The sequence below is a fragment of the Protopterus annectens genome, chromosome 8.part0, assembly GCF_019279795.1.
Source record: "Protopterus annectens isolate FY-2018-M chromosome 8.part0, PAN1.0, whole genome shotgun sequence".
Taxonomy (NCBI): domain Eukaryota; kingdom Metazoa; phylum Chordata; order Ceratodontiformes; family Protopteridae; genus Protopterus; species Protopterus annectens.
This window is the reverse complement of record NC_056741.1, coordinates 1,229,244,369-1,229,269,908: the sequence shown is the minus strand read 5'-3', so window position 1 is coordinate 1,229,269,908 and position 25,540 is coordinate 1,229,244,369. Positions and strand designations below refer to the sequence as shown.

The 25,540-nt window shown below is 39.4% G+C and overlaps 1 protein-coding gene across 1 annotated transcript in view; it reads left to right on the top strand.

Moving 5' to 3' along the window:
* UBA1 (ubiquitin like modifier activating enzyme 1) overlaps positions 1–1,414 on the top strand; it is a 2,903,587-nt gene extending 2,902,173 nt beyond the window's left edge. The window contains exon 35 of the mRNA XM_044080725.1: positions 149–1,414. Coding sequence (XP_043936660.1) covers positions 149–284 — 136 coding nt within the window. The 3' untranslated portion in view covers positions 285–1,414. The remainder of the gene's footprint in view (positions 1–148) is intronic.
* Positions 1,415–25,540: the final 24,126 nt, after the last annotated feature.

Sequence of the window (25,540 nt, the reverse complement as noted above, 5' to 3'; positions counted from 1 at the left end):
GTTGCGTGCTAGACAGGATGTTTTTTTTGTTTGTTTTATATACAACTGTTTCTTACTCGTGTCCCTTTTCACAAAATGTGATTTACTCTACATTGTTGCAAAAACACTTGTCCTTGTAATAGCTTAAATTTCTTTGTTTTTGTTTTAGAATGACCGAGATTGTCACCAAAGTGTCAAAAAAGAAGATTGGAAAACATGTGAAGGCACTAGTATTTGAGCTTTGTTGTAATGATGACAGTGATGATGATGTAGAGGTTCCTTATGTCCGTTACACCATCCGTTAATAGCTGTAAGGAAAGAAGAGTGTGTGGCATAATTTGTGGACAATGCCGAGCCATGAATAAAAACAATGCTGTGCAGCCCCATTAATGTGGACATGTAATTTTTTTTGGAAGACAACCATAAGTGGGTAGACATGAGGAGGTGTCATTCTATTGTACAAAAAAGAAATGAATCGAGCTAATGGATTCCCAGACATAATTTATCTTTTTTACATTTGGATTTTCAGTCTAGTATTACTTGTTTCAGGATAGTATGGTTTTGTATATTTCACTTTATCATCCATAGTATGCTGTTGCACTGTGAGGCACTCCACTTGTACATTGTTGTATTCTTCCAAAAAGTTGAAATTTCACCATCTTGACTTCATTTAGTATTAGAAGAAAGGTGGTGGTAGAAACATAATCCAAACCCATATTAAATGAGTGAAAATGTTAAATGTTGTATGTTTGGGTCTTTTATCCCCTTTTCATATGGTGCCTTTTTTCTCTAATCCTCTGCCCATTTTATAGCTTTGTACAGTTCTGGAACAAGTTTATGCAGAACATATCCACATTTGGTGACAGCGCCAGTAAGAATGGTTAGTACAAAACATCTGTTAAGAGTGGGTGAGGCACATGGTTTCTTGAAAGAGATATGCAAGGTTTAGCAGTGTCATGTGGTTGAGGCTTCTAACTTCCAGGGATAGAAGCAAGGAGGAAAAGAAAGGTATTTTGCTTGACAAAGTGAACTTGCACTATTGTGTACATTTTAACAGCATAGAACTGATTTTTCCTGTGTACATTCTCTTCTGCCTTTTTATAGTAAAGTGCAAATCTTTACTTTGTAAGCAAAGAGAAGTTCTGCATAAACAAAGCATTTAATAGTATGCACCATACCACAGTTGCTGTAACAAGCTGAGTTCTTAGGGATGAGGTGTTTGGGGGAGGTCATAGGTTTCTTCCATCCCTTTATACAGCAGGCTGGTGCATAAGAGCACATTTGGTAGTATAGGGACTTTTAGCTATCAAGCTCAGCAGCTGGATGCATTGTTTTTTGTTGTGTTGTGTTCTGTCCAGAAGAGGAGCTAACGTAAACCACTGTCTGCAGTGGAAGCACTTAGTCTATGATTTAAATAAACTTTAAACAAAATCTGGTCCATTGTTATTTTGCAGTGCCTGTTTTTTCTCCCTAATTGATGTCATGTTTGATGAAGCCTGTGTTAACCTCTGTTTAGCTTGCCTTTGCGGAAGAGGTCACTAACCAGATAGACTTGTGCCCTTTTCTAGCCCTGTTAGTTTTATCTAGTGTGTTGTATAGTGCTCTTTTTGTGGTATTAGTAATATTTTATGTAAAAGCAGAATGTTAACTACTCAGGATAATCCTTGTCTGTAGCATGAGCATGCGTTAGAGCACTATTTTTCTTGACCTATAATGGTGTTCCTTCAAAGTGGGCACCCCCAGGCTTGCCACAAAATAGGTAACGGAACAGTGATCTTTTCATGGTATTTTTTGCTCATTTGTCGGCAGATGCAACACACTCCATACAACTCTGCTTACTTGATACATTCATCATTTCCTTTCAGCACTGAAAAGCTTTAACTTTACCTCCGCATGCAGTCAGTGCCTCTGCCTTTTAGGCTTTGTCAGTGAGGTTTTTTTCTCTGCTTTCCAATCTCTCGTTTATGCCTACTACCCTTACCCCATTTAAGTTTTTTTGGCAGTTTTGATATTACTTTTCCATCCATCTTTTCTTTTTTTATTCAGATTTTTGTTCCATTCAGAAATGTCTGACATGCTAATGGGTAGACAGTCTGTCAGTAATGACCGCTGTTAATGATCCCTTTTCTGCAGTGGGGGTCCTATGAAAGTCATGCCACCTGTAGAAAAGCATTACTAAGCTGAGGTAAGTGTAATAAGTAGTAGTATACTAAGTCTGTAATTGCTGTTTCCAATAAAATATGCAGCAAAGCTGTAAAAATATGTAAATTTTTATAAATATTTTGCATTTGTATTCTTAATGTTTGAGACCTTTGAAAGTAAAACTGATTCCAAACACACGCTCCTGTACACTTTAGCAGAGATTTGTTTCCACCCGTCCACATTAGCAGAGATTTTTTTCCCTAAGATTGTAACTTTTTGTCAAAGGCCTTATTGTCAAATAATACATTAGTGTTTCCTCCTGAAATTAGTGACTCTGCAAGCAAGATCCTTACATTTGAAAGGAAATGTAGAGTAAACTAATTTGCTGATTGCAGTAGAGGAGCTTTGCAGTAAGGGAGCTGACTTGAATAAACTGACATTGATTTTTTCACAAAGCACCGTCTTAGCCATTCTTCAACTGATATGACTTGTGTTTAGAGAGAGCAACTTTTCAAAAATAAATTGGAGTCTTTGCTTGTCTCTTAGAGACTAGTATGGACCTGAGAGAGCTTGCTAATTAGAGACATTTAGGTCATGTCTATGGATTCTTCCTTTGACTGTTGTGTGACCTAAATTTATTACAAATGTTAGCCATAAGTGCATTACGCTGAATCTTCAGATAGTGGTAGGAGCAGTTTTTCTTTTTTCTAAATATATGTTTTAATTGTTGATTTTCTACCAAATTGTGCAAATGTATATTTAATTTTCGAAGTGCATAGCAGCATTTTATTCTTTCCTGATAATACTAGCTATTGCAAGGTCTTGTGGCTGGTTTTGTGGTATATGAGGAGACTTCATAAAATTGGTGAATTAAGTGATGTCATCTACCTTTCAAAGAAGCAGCTACCTTTGCTATACTATAGTGATGAGTTGTCTCATTTTTAAGTGTTACTAATTGAAAGTTTTGGTGTGCCAGGTACATCTGACTGTTGGCAGTGTGCTACCTTAAGATTCTGTGTGGGCATGTATACGTACAAAATAGATGTTCTTCATTCCACATTGCTGCAGTCCTAACACTTGGGTAGTCCGCTGTCCCAGTTGGCCCGAATACCAAAGTATATGGCTGACGTCGGTCAAGGCGCATTAGTCTGACGTCAGGACGTCAGGGTACAAATGCGCATGACCGACGTCATATCCTCAGTCTTTTTTGCGCATGGTCCGATGCAGAAGCAGTTTTGCGAGTGCAGGTTGGCGTTCTGAAATTTTCTGAAGTCGGAGTTTCAGACCGAATCAAAGTTGGCTAAGTACCCCGTTGGGGAATATTTTGGTTTTTTCTTGCCTCAGTATTTAACCGGATGTCAGAAAAAGTGAATAACTGTATTTCTTGTGGGAAACAGATACCTCATAGGGATTACCATACCTTGTGTATACCTTGTTTAGGGCCTGAGCACGACGTGGTTGGATGCCGCTCTTGTGCTAGATTTAACAAACGCACTATTAAGAGAAGGTTAGACTGTGCCAGGTTAGTTTTTGGGAAGCGTTGTAATTATAAGATGCCGCCGGATGCTCCGGCCGCTTCCCAAAAAGCGCAAGGACAAAGCAGCAAAGTTTAGATTGGAAGAACCGTCAGTCCCGGACGTCGGTTCTTTAGAAGGCTCAGTGGAGCCGGAGGTTCTGCCAGGAGTTTCTTTGGAGTCTCAGGGAGAGACTTTACTGTTACAGGATGTGTCCTCTCAGGAGGTAGGCCAGGCTGAAGGGGCTTCTCAGGTGGCTGTTCTTCCCTCTCTTCCTAAGGTGGTTAGAGCGTCCCCTTCTGTTTCCAAGGCTTCTTTGAGAGGCAGTCCAGGTTTAACTTCAGTGGGGGTTTCTCCTAGCTCTTCAGGATCTTTGCCTAAGAAACATATGCTTAAAATGGCAGAGGATTTGATTACCATGATTAGAGGTTCTATGCCCCCTCCTGATAAGAGGCCTAGGGTGGAACCTGAGTTTGAGAGTTTTGAGCAGTGTTCGGAGGCTTCTGAGTCTTCTGAAGACTTGCAGGAGTATCCTCCTTATTCTGATTCTGATGTGGATGATTCTACTCCTTCAGCTTCTCCTCCTGAGGATTTTTCATTTTCAGAGACTCTTCATTCCATGAGGGAGCATTTTAAATGGGAAGGTCAAGATTTCTCTGATTCCAGGAAGAGGCTTAGGGAATTTTTGTTTTTACCCCAGCATAGGCCTTTAGCTATACCTCCTGTTCTGAATGTGGTGGAAGATGTTTTTGCAGAGGCTTCCCTGAACCCTGATTCTTTGCCTCCTGCCCCAGTTAAACCAGATAGGTACTATAGGGTGCCTGAAGCTCATAAGTATCTTTTAAGAGTCCTAGGGCAGACCCGAAACTGTCTCTCAGGGGCCTAAAGGTGTTAAGGCTTCTGTTGTTAAAAATCCTGTTCCTCCTGATAAAGAGGCAAGGGCTTTGGATAGATGGGGAAAGAAAGTGTATACTTCTTCCACTTTAGCCATGAGGGCGTTGAATTGCCAGTTTCACATGTTAAAATATCAAAATTATCTCCTTTCACAGTTGAAGTCTAAGGTGGATGCTCTGGCGGAAGGTATTGAGTGTAAAGAGTTGCAGGATTTAGTTCATGTGTCTGAACAGGTGGGTAAGCATTCCTTGCAATGTGGTTTTGATGCTGTGCAGGCCTCCTCGAGGGTGGCTGCCACTGGTTCTGTTCTTCGAGGCACGCCTGGTTGAGGGATCAGAATTTAGCTGAGCATGTTAAGACAAGGATTTTGGATGCTCCATTACAGTCTGACGTGTTGTTTGGTTCGCCTGTGGAAGCAGTTTTAAAGAAAATGGAGGACAAGGCTAAGTCTATGCAGACTGTTAAAGATTTTTTGCAGGTGCAGCCTCCAAGTTTAGTAGAAATTGGCCTACTAAGGGATGGACATATCCTGCTTATGATTCCCAGTCTAGGGGTAGGTCTAGACGTGGTAGGGGCAGAGCTCAAGGTTCTTTTAGGCCTAGAACAGGGAGTTCACCTGCTCAGTCTTCTGGTGAGGGCAGGGGTCAGTCCTTTCGTAAACAGACCCAATGACCTGCCTTTTCAGCTGCCAGTACATTCTCGCCTGGCAGCACCTTTGGGAGGAAGGCTGGCTCTTTTCAAAGAAAATTGGGATTTAATTACCCAAGACAGATGGGTATTGGATATCATTCACCACGGTTACAGGTTTTATTTCCATACCTTGCCTCCTTTCAAAGGCATGCCAGACATTCCTCCTCTACAAAGAAAAGAGGCTCACAAGCAAATTTCTCTGTTACTCCAAATAGGGGCCATTCAGCCGGTTCCTGTGCCAGAAAGGGGCCTAGGATTTTATTCTCGCCTGTTCCTAGTACCAAAGAAGGGGAACACGTGGAGACCAATTTTGGATTTATCTATCCTCAACACTTATCTGGACATTCCCAAGTTCAAAATGTTGACGTTACAACAGCTTTTACCTCTGCTGGGCAAAGATCACTGGATGGTAACTTTAGATCTCAAGGAGGCTTACCTTCATGTGCCTATCAGACTAAGTTGCAGGAAGTATCTGCGTTTCGAGCTGGGAATTCCCATTATCAGTTCTCTGCATTGCCCTTTGGCTTATCTACTGCCCAGAGTATTCACAAAGGTTCTGGCTCCAGTGATAGCTTACTTCAGGCTAAAAGGAATACAAATCTATCCTTACTTGGACGACTGCCTGATTCTGGCTCAAGAAAAGGAAGACCTTTTACAGCATTTGGAATATGTGATAGCAGTGCTAAGATGCCTAGGGTATTCTGTGAACGAAATAAAGTCCAGTCTAGTACCCTCTCAAGACATGTGCTTTCTGGGTGTGAGACTGAATACAGCAGCCCAGATGGCCTTTTAACCCCGGACAAACAAAAGAATCTTTCCATTTACTTCCATCAACTATCTCTTCAGTCCAGGCTGACTGCAAGGACAGTCCTTCAAGCCTTAGGGTTCATGGCATCTTGTATTCTGGTGCTTCCCAATGCCAAACTGCATATGAGGAAGCTGCAATGGTATCTCAAAATGTATGGACACAGCACTGCCAGGATTTGGACACTGTCATTCAAATAATACCTTGCATTCAACAGGAATTTTTGTGGTGGGCTCAGGAATGTCACCTAAACAAGGGACTCTCTGTGACCCGGCCAGAGGCGAGTCAGATTCTAACGACAGATGCCTCAGACATTGCTTGGGGAGCTCATCTAAATGGAAAGTGGATACAAGACAAGTGGCCTGCCAGACTACAGCATCTACATATCAACATGAAGGAGATGTTAGCAGTCCAGTTTGCATTAATGGCTTTCAAGGAGTTACTTCTTCCAGGGCAGGTGTTGATTCTAACAGACAACACAACTGTCATGTGGTACATCAACAAACAAGGGGAACACATTCTTACCCGTTATGCAGGCAAGCAATGATTTTATGGGAGACTGCGCTCAGCTTGCAACTAACTCTTCAGGCAAGGTTTCTGCCTGGAGCACAGAACTCCTTAGCAGATGTGTTAAGCAGACAAATCATGGATCCCCACGAGTGGAAACTGGATCTTCATGTGTTTCGGAAATTGACAGTGTCATGGGGAACTCCAGACATAGATCTGTTCGCTTCTCCACTAAACCACCAGCTGCCAAAGTTTTGCACAAAGAGGTTTCATCACACAGCTTGGAAAGTGGATGCTCTTTCTTTCAGTTGGAAAAATCTTCATGTGTATGCCTTTCCACCTCTGCCTCTTCTCCCAAAGGTGCTCCTAAAGGTCAGACAAGACAAGCCAAGGATGATTTTAATAGCTCCAGATTGGCCTCGCAACACTGGTACCCATTACTGAGGAGTCTGGTAAGGAAGCCTCCATGGCCTTTACCTTTGATTCCACACCTGTTGTCTCAGAGGGACGGTCATCTGCTCAATGTCAAGCTTCACTCTCTTCATCTAACAGCCTGGCATATTCTGTTTTGAAACACAGCAGGTCTCAACTTCCTCAACAAGTTTTAAATGTGATTATGGAAGCCAGAAGACCTAGTACAAGGAAAGTGTACGCAGAAAAATGGAAGAGATTTTTATTTTGGAGTGCAGCAAAGAATTTGGAGATTTCTGAGCCTAATTTGAGTGTGGCTCTTCAGTATCTTACTGAGTTATTGGACAAAGGTTTGTCTTTCTCTTCCATTAAGATTCATGCTGCAGCAATTTCAGCTCACTATGATTGTGACCCACCATTGTTTTCGCATCCTTTGTTCAAGCAATTTCTTAGAGGGGCAAAGAATATAAGACCCCAATAGAGCTCCTACTCCTGCTTGGGATCTCAATTTTGTGTTGGAGAAACTTACTGTACAACCTTTTGCGTCTGGTGCTACTGCTGAATTGAAATACTTGTCATGGAAGACTGCTTTTTTGTTGGCCATTACTTCTGCAAGAAGGGTTTCTGAATTGCAGGCCCTTATGGCGGTAGAGCCTTTTTTGATTTTCCATAAGGATAGGGTATCATTACGTACTAATCCTTCTTTTATGCCTAAGGTGGTTTCTAGTGTGGCTTTAAACCAAACTATTCATTTGCCTACTTTCTATGCAGATCCCCAAAATAAGGGGGAAAAGATTTTGCACACTTTAAATGTACACAGGCAGTTGCGTTATTTAAGCAGGACTAAGGATTTTAGGCAGTCTCAGCAGTTGTTTGTTTCTTTTGCTTTGAGTTCTCAGGGCAAGCCTGTGTCAAAACAAACTATTTCTAAGTGGATTGGGTTTTGCATTGCATTTTGTTATTCCCATCATGGCAAGGAGATTCCAGCTGGGATTAGGCCTCATTCCACTAGGGCTACTGCCACTTCAACAGCATTTCTAAGGGGGGTGGCAACTAAGGATATTTTGGAGGCAGCTACTTGGAGTTCAGTGCATACTTTCTCTAAGCATTACCACCTTCCTCTCTACTCTAAATCTAGGGCTGGTTTTGCCACAGCTATTTTGCAAGGCATGTTGACAGCTCCTGCTTCTTTATGATTTGCCAGCCTCCCTTACCTCTGCTTTGGGATTCTACCCAAGTGTTAGGACTGCAGCAATGTGGAATGAAGAACATAGTACAGTTTTGTACCTACCATAAATGTAGATGTTCGAGGATCCACATTGCTGCAGTCCAATTTACCCTCCCTCCTTCCCTCTGTGTTTAGGGGTGGTTGTGTGGGTCAGGTTATACTCTTGTAATTTTGTATATATTGTACATATTTTTGGTGCAGGAGTGTTTGGTGTTTTTGGTTTTGGCCTTATCTTTTAGGGTCTTCTGACATCTGGGGCAAGAAAAGACTGAGGATATGACGTCGGTCATGCGCATTTGTACCCTGACGTCCTGACGTCAGACTAATGCGCCTTGACCGACGTCAGCCATATACTTTGGTATTCGGGCCGACTGGGACAGCGGACTACCCAAGTGTTAGGACTGCAGCAATGTGGATCCTCGAACATCTACATTTATGGTAGGTACAAAACTGTACTTTTTAATTACTGCTGGTTTGATTGCACTGGACTAAGAGGAGGGATGGAGGAGGTTTTCAGGGAAACCAGGGGTTTAACACTACTTTTAGTACTGTTAGGGTAATCTCCATAAAGCTTATTTAGGTGTGTTAAGTACTGATGATAGCTCAAGGCAGCAGTGTGTATTTACCTTACACATTTTAAGGCCAGCCTGCTAGCATATCCATCAGCATAGATGTAGTCATGAAACCTTACCTTTGACCATCATATATTAGTTTGCAGCAATGTTGATATTCTAAACTAGTGTAGACTTAAAAACTCCTTTGTCACTAAAAGGTGTATATATCTGAAACTACAAAATAAACATACTGAAGAGTATCTCTCACAGTAATTATTTTATTCTGTTGACAGATCAGTTAGAAAAGAGGTAAAATGGACTCTGAGGCATATGCTAAAATGTCAGAGGCCTAATTGGTAGAAGAGTGTAAATCAAAGGAACACTCACATGCAGGCCTAACCAAGGATGAGTTGAAACCACCTTGTGTGTAATTAAAAGTTAAGTCCTCTGAACCTGCAAGGTGACTTCAGGAGTGCAGCATGCAGCAAAATGGCAGTTAACATCCTGGTACATTATCTCAACTTAAATCTTGAACTGAGGTCTTCCAACGATTACTGTGCTTGGATGTCTCCACTGGGTCTTAATCATGCCAGACTAAATTACTTTAGTTGTCCAAAGTTTGACATTACTGGTATATGAAAGTGTCCTACATAACATGCAAATAGAAATTTGTGAAATAAGGAAGAGTAGGTGAATTTGAAAGGAGAGTGAGGTCAGTCATTAAACTTGGAAGAAATTGGAGTTGCATTAGCAGGGATTGCTACATGAATAAGTATTTTCAGGATTGATTATCAGATATGCGTGAAGGTTGTAAGATTAAGCAGATGATTCAGATTTTCTGCATGAGCAGTAGAGCACAATTTTGCTGTTGAAGCACAAAGTATGAGGTATGAGACAGCAGTTAAAACGTGTGGACTTTGATCTGTAGCTTATAGCATTGGAAGACATGGCAAGAAGGAAAAAAGTCTGAGGCTGAATGGAGTGATTTGAAGCTAAGGAAAGATGGAATTGTGTACATTGCATTAAAACAGCAATGGCACTCTGAGCTTTTTTTGTTGCAACTATTTTTGGGGGAAAATTTTTATTGGCTGCCATTAGGAAGCTGAAAATAATCCTAGTAGGTTATGCTAAGGTATGTGAGGTGCTTTGTAAGAGCTGGGTATGGAAAGGTGACCACCATTTTATAGATGATTTTTCAAAAGTTTTTTTGTGATAGAGGCAACAGTTAGTGGTGGTGAATCAATGGTGCAGTTTAGTATTCAGAAGTAGTTGATTCCTCTTGTTTTGTAATAGCAGAAGATGAATGGGAAGATGTTTGATCAAGATAACAAGGCTGTGTTAACACAAGAATGGTGAAGGATTTTAGTAATAGGGATGACTCTAGGCAGGGGTACAGACAAAGGCAACAGAGGAATTGATTTTATGGAGAAAATTGGCCAAGGAACTGAGATTTTGGGAGCAAACATAGAGAAGGAAGGAAAGGTAATAAAGTGGCATGAGGCTAAGTAGAAATTTGGACTGCAGGCTGGAAACTGCCTTTCCTACCAGGAATTGATATTTGAATATAGGCAGAGAGGAGAGGGTTAGAAGAGTGGTAAGTGAAAGACCAGCGTTGGTTGAGTTTTTGAGAAGTCAAGAACAAAAGCATCTTTTAAAAGGATAATTAGGGCTTATAAAATATTGCACAGTAACATCCTCAGATTTATTCTTTTAGTTAGAAAAGATTGGGAAGAGGCGTGGAAAGGCAGTTTCCAAAGGAGCAATGGTAAGAAAATCTGTATTGCTCCCAAATACGCAACAGTGTCAAGAAGGTGTAGGATTTTTTCTTAGAATTGTTTGCATATGTATTTTATACCCCAAGCAGCCTTCAGAATTTTTTTCAGGTGCTTTGCAAATGGAGATGCGATGGGAAACGGTGGTAACTGGGAGCGTGTTTTTGGGGAATGTAATTTGTTGGCAGATTTGAAAAATTCTCAGGTAACTTAGTTGGGAAGGAAATTGCTTTTACTAAGGAAATTATACTCTTGAGCTGGGACACTAGATCTGGATTGCCTAGACATAAGACCATACTGAGTTTAATGCATTTAGCTGTAAAAAAAAAAAAAAAACAATTACTAGAAAATGTAAATAAAAATTTAAACCAGCTGTAGTTGAAGCACTGAATATTGTAAATGAGGTAAAAGAAATGAAGGTTGGCTCGATGGAAAATGAACAGAGCAGATTGCACAGAATTAAATGGAATTTGTGGGAACAATACATGCATAATGTCCAGTAAGAGGAGTGAGGTTTATGGGAAGGTAGGACTTGAGCAATTGGACAGTTGCACTGTAAAAACTCAGTTCTCAAAAACAAGTAAAAAAAATAGAAAATTGTGTAAATTTTACTTAAAATAAGCAAAATTATCTGCAAACAGAGCTGGAAAATTTCTCTTGCTAAGAATATTTTAAAACAAGTCAAGTATTCTGGCCTCCAAACCCCATGGGCATATTAAAACTAGTGCATTCTGACTTGAAACTAATTTGTTTAATACAAAGAAAACAAATTAATATTTATTTTCTGAATGTGTAGGAAATTTTGCTTTAATTTAGAAAGTGCTAGCCGTTGTCTTGAAACATTTTTTAGGAATTGTATCTTAAAACCATTGGAACCAGACTAAAGCCAAGTATTTTTTAGATGCAAAGCAAAAGATAAGCCCTTTTGCCTAAAATTGTAGGAAATTTTGCTTGAATTTAACATTCAGTGCTAGTTTAAATGTCTTGAAATGAGACAAAATACACTGGAATTTTCAGAAAAAATTATACTATACTACAAACTGCTTAAATAATTCTTTATCTAGAGGCATGTATAGCAGAACAACATGGAAAAAATAAGGACATTGCCCACTGTGAAAATGAGAATGTTAGCATATGCAATATATAAAATGTAGTGACTTTATTAATAGACAAGCAGCAGACTAAACCAACACCCTGCCAAACAATTAAGAGATAAAATCAAATTTGAAGCTTGTCTTGCACTACAAGGGAGTCCATCATGACCAGGAATGGAAAAAAAAAATATGTGCATTTCGACTCAGCAAGGAACTTTTTCCACTCAGCCATAGTTTTTCTATATGAGGAGGTCTTGTCATCATGGTCATGGATGGCATCCGACAGTACTTAACATCTGCATCACAGAGATAAGTGATGCAGAGCACTTAGGGGTGTGTAAGGTGAAAGGTATAATATGCCATGCATCACATTTTCATAAATGTCCTCTTTTGAGAAGGTCAGCAAAGCCGCATGGTTCCAATGGCCAGTAAGCAGTTGGTTTCATGGACAATCACAACAGGGCTGAAGAATGGCCTTGTCTGAAGAAAGGTGTTGGTCTTCTTTCCACTGACAAAAAACATGGGAAAAAAAATAAAAAGATTATGACCACTAAAACGATTCATTGCGATTTATGCTGAAGAAATATATAAATTATCAAAAAATCACAAATTTCTTACTTCAAGGATGTGAAGCATAGCCTCATTTGCGTTTAACTTCTTGGGTGGAGCCACAGGTGATGAGAACATGTTTGTTAAAGCCTTCATCAAGGCAATTGAATGCTTCACTGTTGAACAAAAACGGACATCTTTTTTTTTTTTTTTTTTTTTTTTTTTTTTTTTGTTACTGTGGCCAGTTTTTAAAACCACAGGGTAATTCAGATTTTTTGCATGTACTTGGGAGATTGTGATGTCATGATGCAGGATATTTTAGATTTTGATACAATGCCAAAAAAAGTATTGAAATTCAATACTATTTTCTATACTCAACACAGTATGTGTAAATCAAAGTCTATTTACATTGGAGTTTTGTTTGCATGCAGTAAAGTATTTTCAGTGCTAAAGAAACACTTTGGAACATATCCAGAGTTGAATTTTTGATAGGTTTGAGGTAATTATTGTGTGGTGGTAGCCCAGTCTCAGTAGTCAAAGACTAAACTGGAAGTTCATGTTGTATAGTAGATAGCATGAAAAAGTTAATTTAAATACATGATCAAATTGATATTTTTTTTCCATACATTTGACAGCCCTAGTAGGAGGTACTTATCCATGCTTAGAATGTTGCCTACAGTATGACAGTATAAGCCCAAGTTTGCAGAAGCAAACAAGAACATGGAAGCAAATAAGAGCTAATAATTCCTTTGTTCAGCAACGATGGCTTCATGAGCTTTCTGAATACTGCATAAAACTGTGCCTTCTCATAAAAGGTCCCCTGGCAGGTCTGCAGATCAGATAAACAGGAGTTCTTTCGATCAAGGATTCATCGGAGCTCATCCATAAGCTGACATACACAGCCAGAGAAAGAGACCAATGTCAAATGTATATAAAAATTATAGCTGGATAAGGATTAGCCAAAGCAGATCAAAAGTTTTAATATTTTTGTGGATATTCAAAAATATATTTTGCATCTTTCATTCTGCATTCATTAATATTCTGACTTGGCTGATATTGCTACACCATCTCTCATTTAGTATTTGGTTACATATAGGGCTACTTGAAATAAATACATTTGCTTACACTATCCGGTTCCCTGAAGCAAGGGTATGCTTGAAGAATATTAATATGCTGGTCTGCTCCTTAGTAACATCAGAGTTAATGGAGGCACGTTTTTCTTGGAATTCAAGGTCCCAGGAGCTGTGAAACATCTTTCTTGTTGGGTCTGGCCTTGCTTTTGTACATCACCTGTAGAGTTTTATAATGTATTGGCTGTTTCTTTAGACTGTCTGTAATTGCAATTAACAGTGTGAAGTTGTATGTTTTTTTTGTAGAAGTTGCATGTATACAAAAACACTATTTCAGTTTGTGTTCTTACCATCCAACTGATCATGGTCTAGGGTGCTGCATTCTGGTGATTTCTCTGTCACAGAGGTGGTACAGTCAGTCTCATCAGTGGATATCTCTTGGCTGTTTTGAAAGCTAAGGTGTTGTGGTTCATTTCTTGAAGGGATTGCTTCCTGCTTCTCTTTTTTAGGGTCATATTCTAAACCCTTTTCAGTAGCTGCTTCTTCATTGATTCCTAACAACAAACATTTTTAGTGTTACGAATCTCATTTAATAAAATTGAATCCAGAAATTCATAGATACAGACACGTTGGCCTGATTTACATGTAAAACACCTAACACCTGTCAGATGTTTACACTTTGGTGGGCAAGTATACAGTGCTGCATTTGGAAATGTGAATAGCAGACTATTGACATACCCACGGAGCTCCAGTGGGTGCAGATTTGTCCCGCAGCATTGGGTAATACTCCAAGACGCTTTGCTGTTACAGTGAGTTCACTGCTGCATGGGTACTGGAAGTTATCCCCCAAATGCTGTCTTAATGGAAATCATGCTTGTCACTGTATTTCTGATTAATTGACAGTGAAGATCTTTGGAAAGGGTGTAGTCTCCTTGTCCAGCATGCTGCTTTTCAAAAGATGTTTCTCGACTGCTCCAACTCTGTGCCTGTGTACAAGACGTACTACGGGCTTAAAAGCTGTTCAGTTTTGTTGATACCATGCCATGCTGGTCTCCTGGCTTTGGAGAATGGGGAGGTGGATAGAGAGGAATGAGGGCTAAGATGGGGGTTGAAATCATAGATCCCAGAGGAGGTGCCTGGTCTACACCTGATTTTTTGCCCTGTGTACGAGAAACCTATATTTAATGGTAATTATAAGGCAATGAACACTGACTATAAGAACAAGGAAACATAAAAAGTCTTTAAATGTATAATGGTCATGAAATGATTTGATAACAGAACATACCGCATGGTTATATTAAAGGTTGTCCTATGTGAAAATTTGTCAAAAATGTGATTACCTCACTTTCACCATGAGTAAGTTTCCAAATGGTTCTCCTCCTGAAAAAGTGCTGAAACCCAGGAAAGAGATCATGTAAATTCTCCTTAGAAAGACTGGGCAGCATTAGCAGCTGAAAACACATTTACTCGCACAGTAAATGATCAGGCAATTTATTTTCAGCAACTTCAATCTTCAGTTCATTTAAAAGTGAAGTTTTATAGTAATGCACATCATTATAATATCCAACATTCTAATACATTTTTATCCAACTTCTGTTAAGGTGACTTTATACTATTTATACATTGATGTGCATGTGTCATGAAATGTAAAAGCACTAAAATGAAACATTTCACGAAAGCATACTGCAGAATACAAGAAAAGATACTGTCTTACAACCTTGTTATATGAAAGAGAAAAAAAAAAACTGTCACTCGTTTGCGGCATGGGAAAGGCCCAGTAAATAACTCTGTACTTTTCAAATGTAAAACACCTGTGCTGTCAGCTCAAAAGTTGAGCTGAATTTCTTGAGTTATTGCAGTTATTTATTGCTAACAGTCAAATTTACCATTTAGCACCTGGGTGGGGCCAGTGGCTTAGCTAGAGTTTCTGCCAGCCCTCACAAAATAAAACATACCTTTTTTTAGTATTTTTTCAATCATATCTGTCAGTCCACAAACATTTATAACATAAATGAGAAACCATGTGCTCCAGATTATGGAGAAATCTCCACAATCTACCGTAAACGAACCCACTGTTCTGCCTTGGAACAGCTTTGGCTCCACTATACACACCCTTTGATTGGTTCGTATACTGCAATTACTGACGGTCAGCATTGGGCCCCCCACCGCAGTCCCTCTTGTGGCAACTTCTACTCTTCCAAAGCAGCCCTCTCCGTAGAGTTCATGACTTGGCCATTTCTCCCGAGTTACCATAAACACTGTTCAAACCTGTTGCATACTGCTTTCTTGTTTACTTCTACAATGACTACAGATACGGAAATAAAATTGCACAAATACTGAGCCATTTGCTAAACAAACAATACAATCTCGCAATGACAATAGACTTAGCGTGACCAGTAAACTTGTTTGCCTTGAAACTCATTAAAACTGCATTAAACCTCAAATGCAAAGAAAATGCATCTGGCCAGTGGAGGGTTTTGTTTACCTTTGGGCTGTATAGGCTCCTTGCAGACATTTTTAGGGCCACGCATACATGTGTGTGTTCATTGATTCACCTTCCTGATTGTATTAAATTATATTCCATGTATAATACAGCACCACTTGTTGGAATGCATTTTAAATTTGTAGTTTTGAACATTCAGTAAGGAATGAAACAAAATATATGAACCAGTAATGACAAAACTACTCATTTCAGAAAATTTCAAACATAAAAAGACACACTGACATCGTTCATTACAATCCACCAATATTAATCAATCAGCACAGTCTATGCAGAAGTCAAAATCATCTGAATAATTCCACATTAAAATGAATTGTAAGAGGTTGCTACTGGCAAAGAACTTTACATTTCAGTGTTTCATCTACAAATTCAGTGCCTGCTGGCCTTGAAGAATTAAATTCCCGATCTTGCATTGAAAATAAAAATTAAAAAATAAGAGAAAAAAAAACACCTAAAAGAGTGGAAACTCAAAACTTGTGAAATAAAAAACAAATGCCACCAAACCCATACAGAACGGTAACACTTGACCAACTTTATTGCAGAAAAAGACTAAGCGCTTTTGCCCTGTGGCTCCCAGGCCTTCATCAGAGTAACTGTTAAAATTCAATTGCAAGCTTAAGTAAACTTCTTAACACAGTCACATGATCAATGTAATAGGGAAATGAATAAATACTTATTTAAAAAGACAGTACATCAGCATGAGCAAAGTGCTGTGTTCAATAGTAATCGCATTTAGACATACATATAAATGTATATTAATTCACTTGCATGGGAGATCTGAAAAACGTTAAGTTTACTTAAAGGGACAATCCCAGTGTTGAAAATTCTGGTCGCGTTTAGGCTGACCAGTGTAACACCCACTTTAATGATGTCACATAAATTCCCACCCACAGTGTCATTTTACTTTGAACATCCTGTGACTCTACAGTTGCAGTTTTGGTTTAGTCCCCAGGCAGCCTTGGGTTTGCGTTCCTCTCGGATTCCTTTACAATCAAGAGTTGACTACTGTGCAACCTGTCAGTTTCTGCATAAATATTGAAATAATATGATTATCCAAGTTTATGTTCACTGGATGTTCTCCTATCCTCTTTTTAGCCAATGTGTTTAAAACGATTAACTTGCTTTTTTCCTCACTGCTTGTGATCCCATTCAGTACACTATAAAAAGGCAGCTTGTATAAAGTTAAAGAAAAGGGAAGACTTTAGCAAAACAAATACTGAGCGTTTGTCTTGCATTTCATTTATGGACTCCTGCCTCCTAAATGTAAAATTAAAGTGCTCACTATTCGCTCTAATAAACTGCATCCACTGTTTTGTGTAGCACAATACCTTTATTTTAACACAGATCACTGAAAACATGGGCAGATACATAGCTAAAAAGCTATAAACGTCTAGTTTGTGCAACTACAAATCAGCCAGTCGCTATCCCCGCAATAGATAAAGTAAAGCTCGTTTACTGTTGCCAAAGCCATATTGCAACAATGGTGACTGCCGATGAAACAGCAGCAGCAAGGACTTGGTAGAGTCTGAAGCATTATGAACACAGTGCTCCAGACTTTTGTTTCCATTCATTATATTTTACGTCTCAACTTACTGGCTCAAGAGTTCTTGACAAAAAAAAAATTCTAAATCTGGCACTTTTTTACATCACTGCGATATGCTTTACAACGTTAATAGAGCAGCAAGTTTTGCATCTATATGCATTTAAGAACTGCAACTGAGATTTACTAGAAAATCAAAAAAACAATTGTGAGGACTGGCAAAGTCAAGGATATACTAAAAAAATCAATTTCGGAATACACAAACAGTGTGACAAAAGCGCCTGCAGTGAGGTGCAAGACTAAAGTAATTGCTATTTCTTTAAACTGTGCTTCTTATACTGTTGCATTACACAAGCTTTCTGTATACTTTATTGCAATTACTGGCGAATGTATAGGTAAATGTTTAAAACTTCAAAAGGTATTTCAGTGCAGAGTTCAGCTTTGCACACAAGAGCTTGCAGCTCCTGTCTTGTTTATGGTTTCCATAGCGACGCTTACCGACAAAATGGCAATAAGGAATCGCGAATGTGTTTTGTCGTATAAAAAGTAAGTCTGGAGCATTATTAAGAGCAAGCTACTGTTTCAGAGTATTTTTTTTAATTAGTTATATAATTTGACCTAACAACTAATAGGTGTAGTAACAGGAAAATGCAAGACCACTTTAATCCATCAACAATGCATAATGAAAAAAATGGAGAATACTAACAGTCACTGGGCACTTTCAAGGCCTTACATGCTTCACTCTGATATGTGCAATAAGAGGTCATGCCAGCACTCAGTATTTTTTAATAAAATGTTCTCCTGCTTTTAGATTGTATGTTTTTTAATGTAATGCATTTTTATTACAACTGTAGATTTATCTATAGTTAAGTTTCATGACTTTTATTGATGCCATTTTGTCAGCAACTTCATAAGTTGCAGCATATTCCTTTACCAAAACAAGATTGGTAGTGGAATGCATATGTAGTGGCAGACTACTTAATGCATTTGCAGAACACCACTTATTTATATCTTCTGGGAAGTAATTGCACAGTGTTGCATACCTCTCATCCTCTTAGCACAAGAAATATGGAGAAAGCCTAAAATAGTGGGTGGACAAATGCCCCAAAATAAGGACATATTTTAAATATTGCTCTTATAAACTTAGAAATATGCGACATTAACAGGATTTGTATTAATATGCATTTTCTAAAGGATATGAAGTCTGAAACTCAAATGTATGCTACTGTTTAGGGACTTAAGTCTTCAGTGTTTTGGCAGCCACAAATTTTGAGAAACAGACGAAATATGATGCAAAAATCTGGATATTCTGTGAAAATCTGGAAAGTTGAGAGATATCCTTGTATCTGTCACATTGGCAACCCCTCCACCCTTAAAATGTATCCCATAGTTAGAGATCTGGGAACTTATGTTGACATTTAACTTTCCTTTGATCACCACCAATTTCAAGAGGGCCTCTGGTGGTTTAGTAGTAAAGATTTGGTGTCACCAATACAACCTAGGTTCATTTACTGATCAGAGAATTTCAGTGGATTTTGCTTAGTAGTTGCTGCAGAGGTTTAAGGTTGTTAGCTGTAGTTCCTGTAGTATGGGGTTTGACTTCCTCACCCTCATTTACCTACTGCATGACTTCAAGCATGTCATTTAACCAGACAATGCTGAGTGGCAACTTGCAATTGGCATCGATATTGTACTTGAGGGCCTCACCAGATGCGCAGTAGCAAGCCCCGCCCAAAACCCACCCCTGTGGTACATAATTCATGAATATGCATTCTCTCCGAATGTACAACAAAATGTAAAAAGAAAACAAGCACACTGGCATGTAGTATGACAATATAACGGTAAACTGTTACCAACATCAGTAATTGACAGGTTTTATTGCACCATAACCAGCAAAGAAACAAAACTGTCAAACGTTAGCAGCAAAACACATTTCATCAGGCTTTTTACTGTCCAAACAAATGAAACCAAAAAAATTCAGCAAAATCAAACGGCAGCAAAACACTTAATCAGACTTTTTACTGTGCGAGAGGTGTGTTTCCGTTGACTTAGGTCAACTGTATTAACACTAGGAAAGCGTACGTGTTATGGGTGTAATTTGTCATTTTTTCCACGTTTGTAAATTCCTGAATTAGTGTGCTGTTAAAATTTTGGGTTTTCTGATTAGACTGAATGACTGTAAAGTGAGGTTTGCAAGACCGCTTACATTTAATTTATCTTAATATTCTGATATGTATGCACGAGCAAATTACATATGCAGACCGGGTTGTCGCTCAATTCGTGACACGCCCACTTCTGCGCGAAACTAACTGGTGAGGCCCTCAAGTACAATATCGCCCAATTGGCTACTCGATGATCCCCTGAACTGCAAGCATAGTTACTGTCTGAATTGTGCACAACATTATTTGTGGACGGCATGTATTTTTTCGGTTGGGGGAGCAGACATTTGGATATGCTGGAAAGTACTGTTTCTGAGATGAGTATAGGAGATGGATGAGGTAGTGCTGTCTGTGTTCAGTAAGCATTCTGGAGAATCCTTTCTTTTCCCTGACTGACACTCCCACCCTCATCAATATATATTCACTTTGCTTACCTTCTAGTAAGTGTGTTGCCTACTTCTCTGCATCCCTAAGCAATGGTACGGGAGAAGCATAGTTTACCTATAAAGTGCTGTTTTCTATGTAACACAATGTTGGCCTCACCAGTTAGTGTGTGTGTTTGGGGGGATATACCTAATGATCTAGTGCTTGGACAAGGAGGTTATGCTCTTGTATAAACTTGGAAGGTTGTGGTATATATATATATTTTTTTTGGCTGACAGCCCTGGTGAATTGTTTTGGATTTGAAGCTTAGTGTTCATCTTCTACATAAAAGTTTGGACAGCTTATTGTTTTTCAGGCTTACTGGGGGAAAAAGATAATGTGATGATTTACTCGTATTTATGGCCACAAATTGCTGCTTCGTGGCAAATCTGTGTGTTCAAACAAGCAATTAACTATTTTTATTTTTTTACTTTTCTAACATTAAGAATGAAGCCCTTCCACTCTTATGCATATGTCAACTTAACCAGTATAAGGTACTGATTAGGACCTACACTGGTTATTATGCTACAGTCTGCATTTACAGTTGAGATCAGTTATTTACATTGGAAAGGATTCCTAGACATTTCACCAAGCAGATTTAGAGAAAACCATTTGTTATATGAACAGGCTTGTGCAGTTGTCATCATTCTTTGTCAAGTATAGATTATTACAGAGTACTCTTATTACTAATCTGTAAATGTTTTCATAGCTTTTTTTTTTTTTTTTTTTTGTGGTGAATACAGTAGGTCATGATTTTAAACCAAATTCCCTTTGTACTAGGAATCGCGGTTTGTCTGACAATTAAGCTATAAAACTGTTTTGGGAAGATGCATCTTTCGTTGGAGAGCTGGTAAACATTGGAACAGACTATCCCTAACAACTAGAAGAGCCAGTAGTCTTGTTATATTTAAAAGTGAAGTGGATGATCATTGTGGTAATGTGTTTTCCAAGCAGATGTTGACAAATTCATGTAAGGTCTCCTAGGAGAACCTGAGTTTGATATCTCAATACACTGAATTCCAAACCCAGTATAAACAACTCTAAGGTTGTGAAATCACACTTCATATTAAAATTGTTGCTTTCGGGCTATAATTCGTACCAAACCTTTTGGCCACCTAACCTGGACCGAAAGACTAAAGGTGGAGGTGTGTCCATATCCATTAAGGATATCCACACCTCCAGGCTAGTTGCCCAACATAATGCATCCAAAATTCTCCAAGTGCAACTAACACTGGGCAAGACTGCCATCCAAATTGTAGCTTGCTACAGAGCCTCCACCATGCCCCAAGATTCCCACTCCACTTTTCTTAACATACTGAACAATATTAAGGTACAACTCAATACCCTAATACTGGGTGACTTCAAATACCCTGCCATTAACTGGGAAAACTACACATGTACCAATACATTTGCTCAACATTTCTTGGAATTCATAAACTCCAATGCCTTGGATCAACTTATCCATAGCCCCACCAGGGGCAGCAATATCCTAAAACTGGTCATTACCAACATGGGCAACTGATGCTGCACACCAGAGGTCAGCTCCTCGTTGGTCAGATCTGACCATAAGCTAATCACCCTAGGCATCCACATCCCACCCCCCCATTAAGGAAACCATTGTAAAAAAAACTTCTCCAAAGCTGTCATGCTTCTTAAGACAGAAGTGGCAAACTTCACAACATCGATGCAGTCGGAAAATAGAAGTACGACTGCTGAATCTTACATCAAGAGTGCATGGATCGTGTCATCCCAAATCGAACCAAGATGCTCTCCTCCAAAAAAAAAAAAAAAAAAAAAAAAGCCAATCTTGTGGTCCCCTACCATAAACAAACTCTAAAACAGAAGGAAGAAACCATTGCAAAAAAAGAGTAAAATCCCATGTTTGGAAAAACTCCCTTGTTAGCCTCAGTAAGAAGCTGAGATCCCTCATAAAATCCTCCAAAGCTAGTTATGAAAACAAAATCGCCACAGATTCTAAAGACAACCACAAGGCATTCTACAGTTATGTTAAGAATCTCACTGGCAACACTCAGATCTGCTCCGAGTTACAGCACAATGGAACTAAATATACAGGAAAAAAAGTGCTATTGCCAACATCCTGGCAGATAGGTTTAGTGCTAACTTTACCATTTTCTCACCCCCTAAAGGGCCCATCTCAATACTGGAAGAATGCAAAGTCCCGGTAATCACAGCTGCACAGGTAAAACATGCACTCTCCAAAGCCAAGAATACAGCATCCATGGGACCAGACAACATCTCCAGCTGTGTTTTGCACGAACTACAAAATGAACTGGCACCTCACCTAAGTTCCATGTTCAATCATAGCCTCACTTCAGGCTTTGTGCCTTCTGAATGGCGCACAGCTGCAGTTATCCCACTCCACAAAGGGGGAGCCACCACGGACCCTAGGAACTACTGCCCCATTAGCCTGACCGGCAAGACAATGGAGTGCATCATCATGGAACTTATAAACAAAGACATAGGTAACCTTCAGAATCTGGACCCCACCCAGTTTGAGTTTGCGAAAGGTAGATTGTCTCCTAAACTTGATTGACTTCTTTAAAGCCGTCAGCAGAGCCATAGACGAGGGTAAGGTGCTTCACACAGTTTAATCTAGACCTCGCCAAGGCATTCAACACCATCCCACACTCTGTAATCATATGTACACTCACTAAACTAGGCATAAACCCCCAATGCCACGCAATGGGTTGCCAACTGGTCTGGCTCACTGACAGAACCTACACCGTGAAAAATAGCTAACTCCAAATCTGACTCCAGACCAGTGCCATGTGCAGTACCTCAGGGTTCAGTCCTGGGTCTTCTCCTGTTTAGCATCTACTTCTCTGAAGTTCAGGCTAACACAGAGGGTCTGTGGCTAACAAAGTTCACAGATGACTGCAAACTAGGTGCCATTATTGAATCCCCTAATAATGTGGAACATTCTATAAAAGGGCCTCACTGAGACGAATGCCTGGTGTCAAAGCCATGGCCTCGTGCTCAATGCCAGAAAATGCACGGTCATCCCCTTTGGGAAACACTCTGTGCCCATGAACTACCACATAGGCAGTAGTACACTTAACACTGAATGTGTGATGAGACCTAGGGACACAGGTGGACAGTAGTCTCTCCTTTAACCACATAGCCACAGTAGTCAGGAAATCCTATGTGGCACACCATCACAAAAGGTTTCTCATCCAGAAAAAAGGAGGTCATTGTTTCTCTCTACTTATCCCTCATTAGACCTATTATAGAGTACAACGCCCCATTTGGTATGTACCTCTAAAGGTATCTACAACAACTGGAAAGGCCGCAGAAGTACCTCACAAAAAGGATCACTGGCCTCAAACAGATGCCCTATGCAGACCATCTCAAAAAACTCCAGCTCTACTCCATCGCGTATCGCCTACTCAGAGGTGATCTCTGCCTAACATACAAAGCCATGTCAAACCCAGAGCTGTTGGACATGCTACACTTAAAAAAAATCCTAATCCCTCTGAGGCACATACTCCAGGGACCTAAACCTTATCACTGCAATAAACAGAACATGTTGAAGGGATATTTTCATATCCCAGAGACTTCCCCATTCTTTGGAACAGGCTACCCATTCATGTCAAACAGAGCACCTCATTAGCCCTCTCTAAGAAAAATCTTGATGATTGGATGGGAAATAGGAAATTCACCCCAGGGATCACTTCTGTGGCTCTGCTCGACAGGGGCACAGGAAAATAAATGTTTTGGGTGGCGAAATCCAGGGAATCTTTATGGTTAGGCTTATAAGGGCTATTAGCCTAGTACCTTCCTATGAACCTATGAAATCGGACCTCAGTTTAACGTATCATCTGAAGGGTGGCAGGTTACTGGAGTTTATAGCTCTCTTGTGTTGTACTGCAGTGTCATTTAATGGGAAATTAACCTAAGTACCTTGGATAGTGAACAGACTACCATTACATGGTGGATGTGCCTGGAGAGCATACAGAGGGGTTTTAAAGTAAAACTGATGATACCTTTAAGAGCTGCCTTCGAAGTATATTATTTCTCCTAGCAGAGAAGGAAGAATCCAATGATTGAGGGTATGGGTACAAGTGGCTGACATTATGTTGCTTCAAGTAGCATATCTAGACACAACAGTAGTCTGTGCCCTCAGTTTGGAAGAAAATGAGCTAAGAGAAGAGCTGCTTGATTTAACAGACAGATATATTGAGGTCAATGAGAGAAATAGGCTGCAGAAGGTTAATAAAACCCCAAAAGTCAGAAGCTTGATAAAATAAATGAACGCAGTAGTTAGGACTGTTCATAGAGATTCCTGTGATATAACAGAAGTAAACAGAATATATTGCTGTGCTGCTAAATTAAAAAATTATAAAGTTCTACCACAGGAACACAGGGTAGCGAGGGGAAAGAGGGGGCGAAAGCAAATACCATTATGGAAATATCGAATAGAGAAAACAATAAAGCAGCTAAGACAAGGTGTCATTGTTGGAAGATTATAGAAGAGGGAACAGGTCAACAAAAATACTAAGAAAGATAGATGTGATAAAAGTAATGCGCAGTATTAGAACAGACCAGGATCTATTATGCACTATTGGAGATGAACTAAAAATTTCAAAACAGGCGGAAAGACTTGGAAGATATGAAGATAAATATAAGGGAAAGGCACAAAATAAGCAATTTACTGATGACCCAAAAAAAGTTCTGTAGAGAATTGGGAAATACAGTAAAAGGAATTGAAAGGCCACCAAAAAAAGTAGTAGTAGATGCATTTTGGAGAAGTATCTATGATGATCCTGTGGAACATAACAATGATGTTAAATGGATAGAAGTAAAAGAAAGAATAAGAAGTTTAAAGATAGAAGGTATGAAATGGGATGAAATAACCGCCAGAGAGATTGAAACAAAGCTAAGAAAAGCCTTTAACTGGAAACCCCCAGGCCCAGATGCAGTACCTAACTTTTGGCTCAAAGTATTAACTTATTTGCATGACGATCTTGCTACGAGTAAGAACTATGTTATATGCACACCCCGAACATACACCGCACTGGTTAACAGGAAAAACAATGCTCCTACTTAAAAGTGAACCTGTAAGCTTCCGACAACGTATAAACTGTACACTGGAATTGATGCTGACAGAGTTTATAGTCGTTTAGAAGACAATTATGGCAGTAGAACAAAAAAGCAATAAAAGAAAGTCATATGAAACAAAGTATCATTTGTTAAACAAAATTATAGTGGAGAACTGTAAGAAGGGGAAGAATCTAAGTATGGCATGGATTGACTACAAGAAAGCATTTGATAGTATCCCACATTTGTGGATAAGAGTGCTTAAAAATGCACAAGATGCACCCTGCACTGATTGATTACATTACAGTAACTATGAAACAGTGGCAGACACTTTGCAATTAAGCCATGATAAAGGACAGATTATTATCCCAGGGATAAAAATCCAAAGGGGGATATTCCAGGGGGACTCTATCACCATTGCTATTCTGCCTTGCCATTAACCCATTAAGCTGTTTACTTAACAGCTTAGACCATGGCTACAATTTGGCTTCTAGAAAACAACAAAGTCTAACGACTTCTCATCATTTCTTTGATGATGATTTAAAGCTGTATAGCTAATCAGATGAGGAACTGAAAGCACACACAGCTGCAGGTTGTCAAAACTTTTTCAGATGATATTGGAATGTCATTTGGTCTTCATAAATGTGCAAA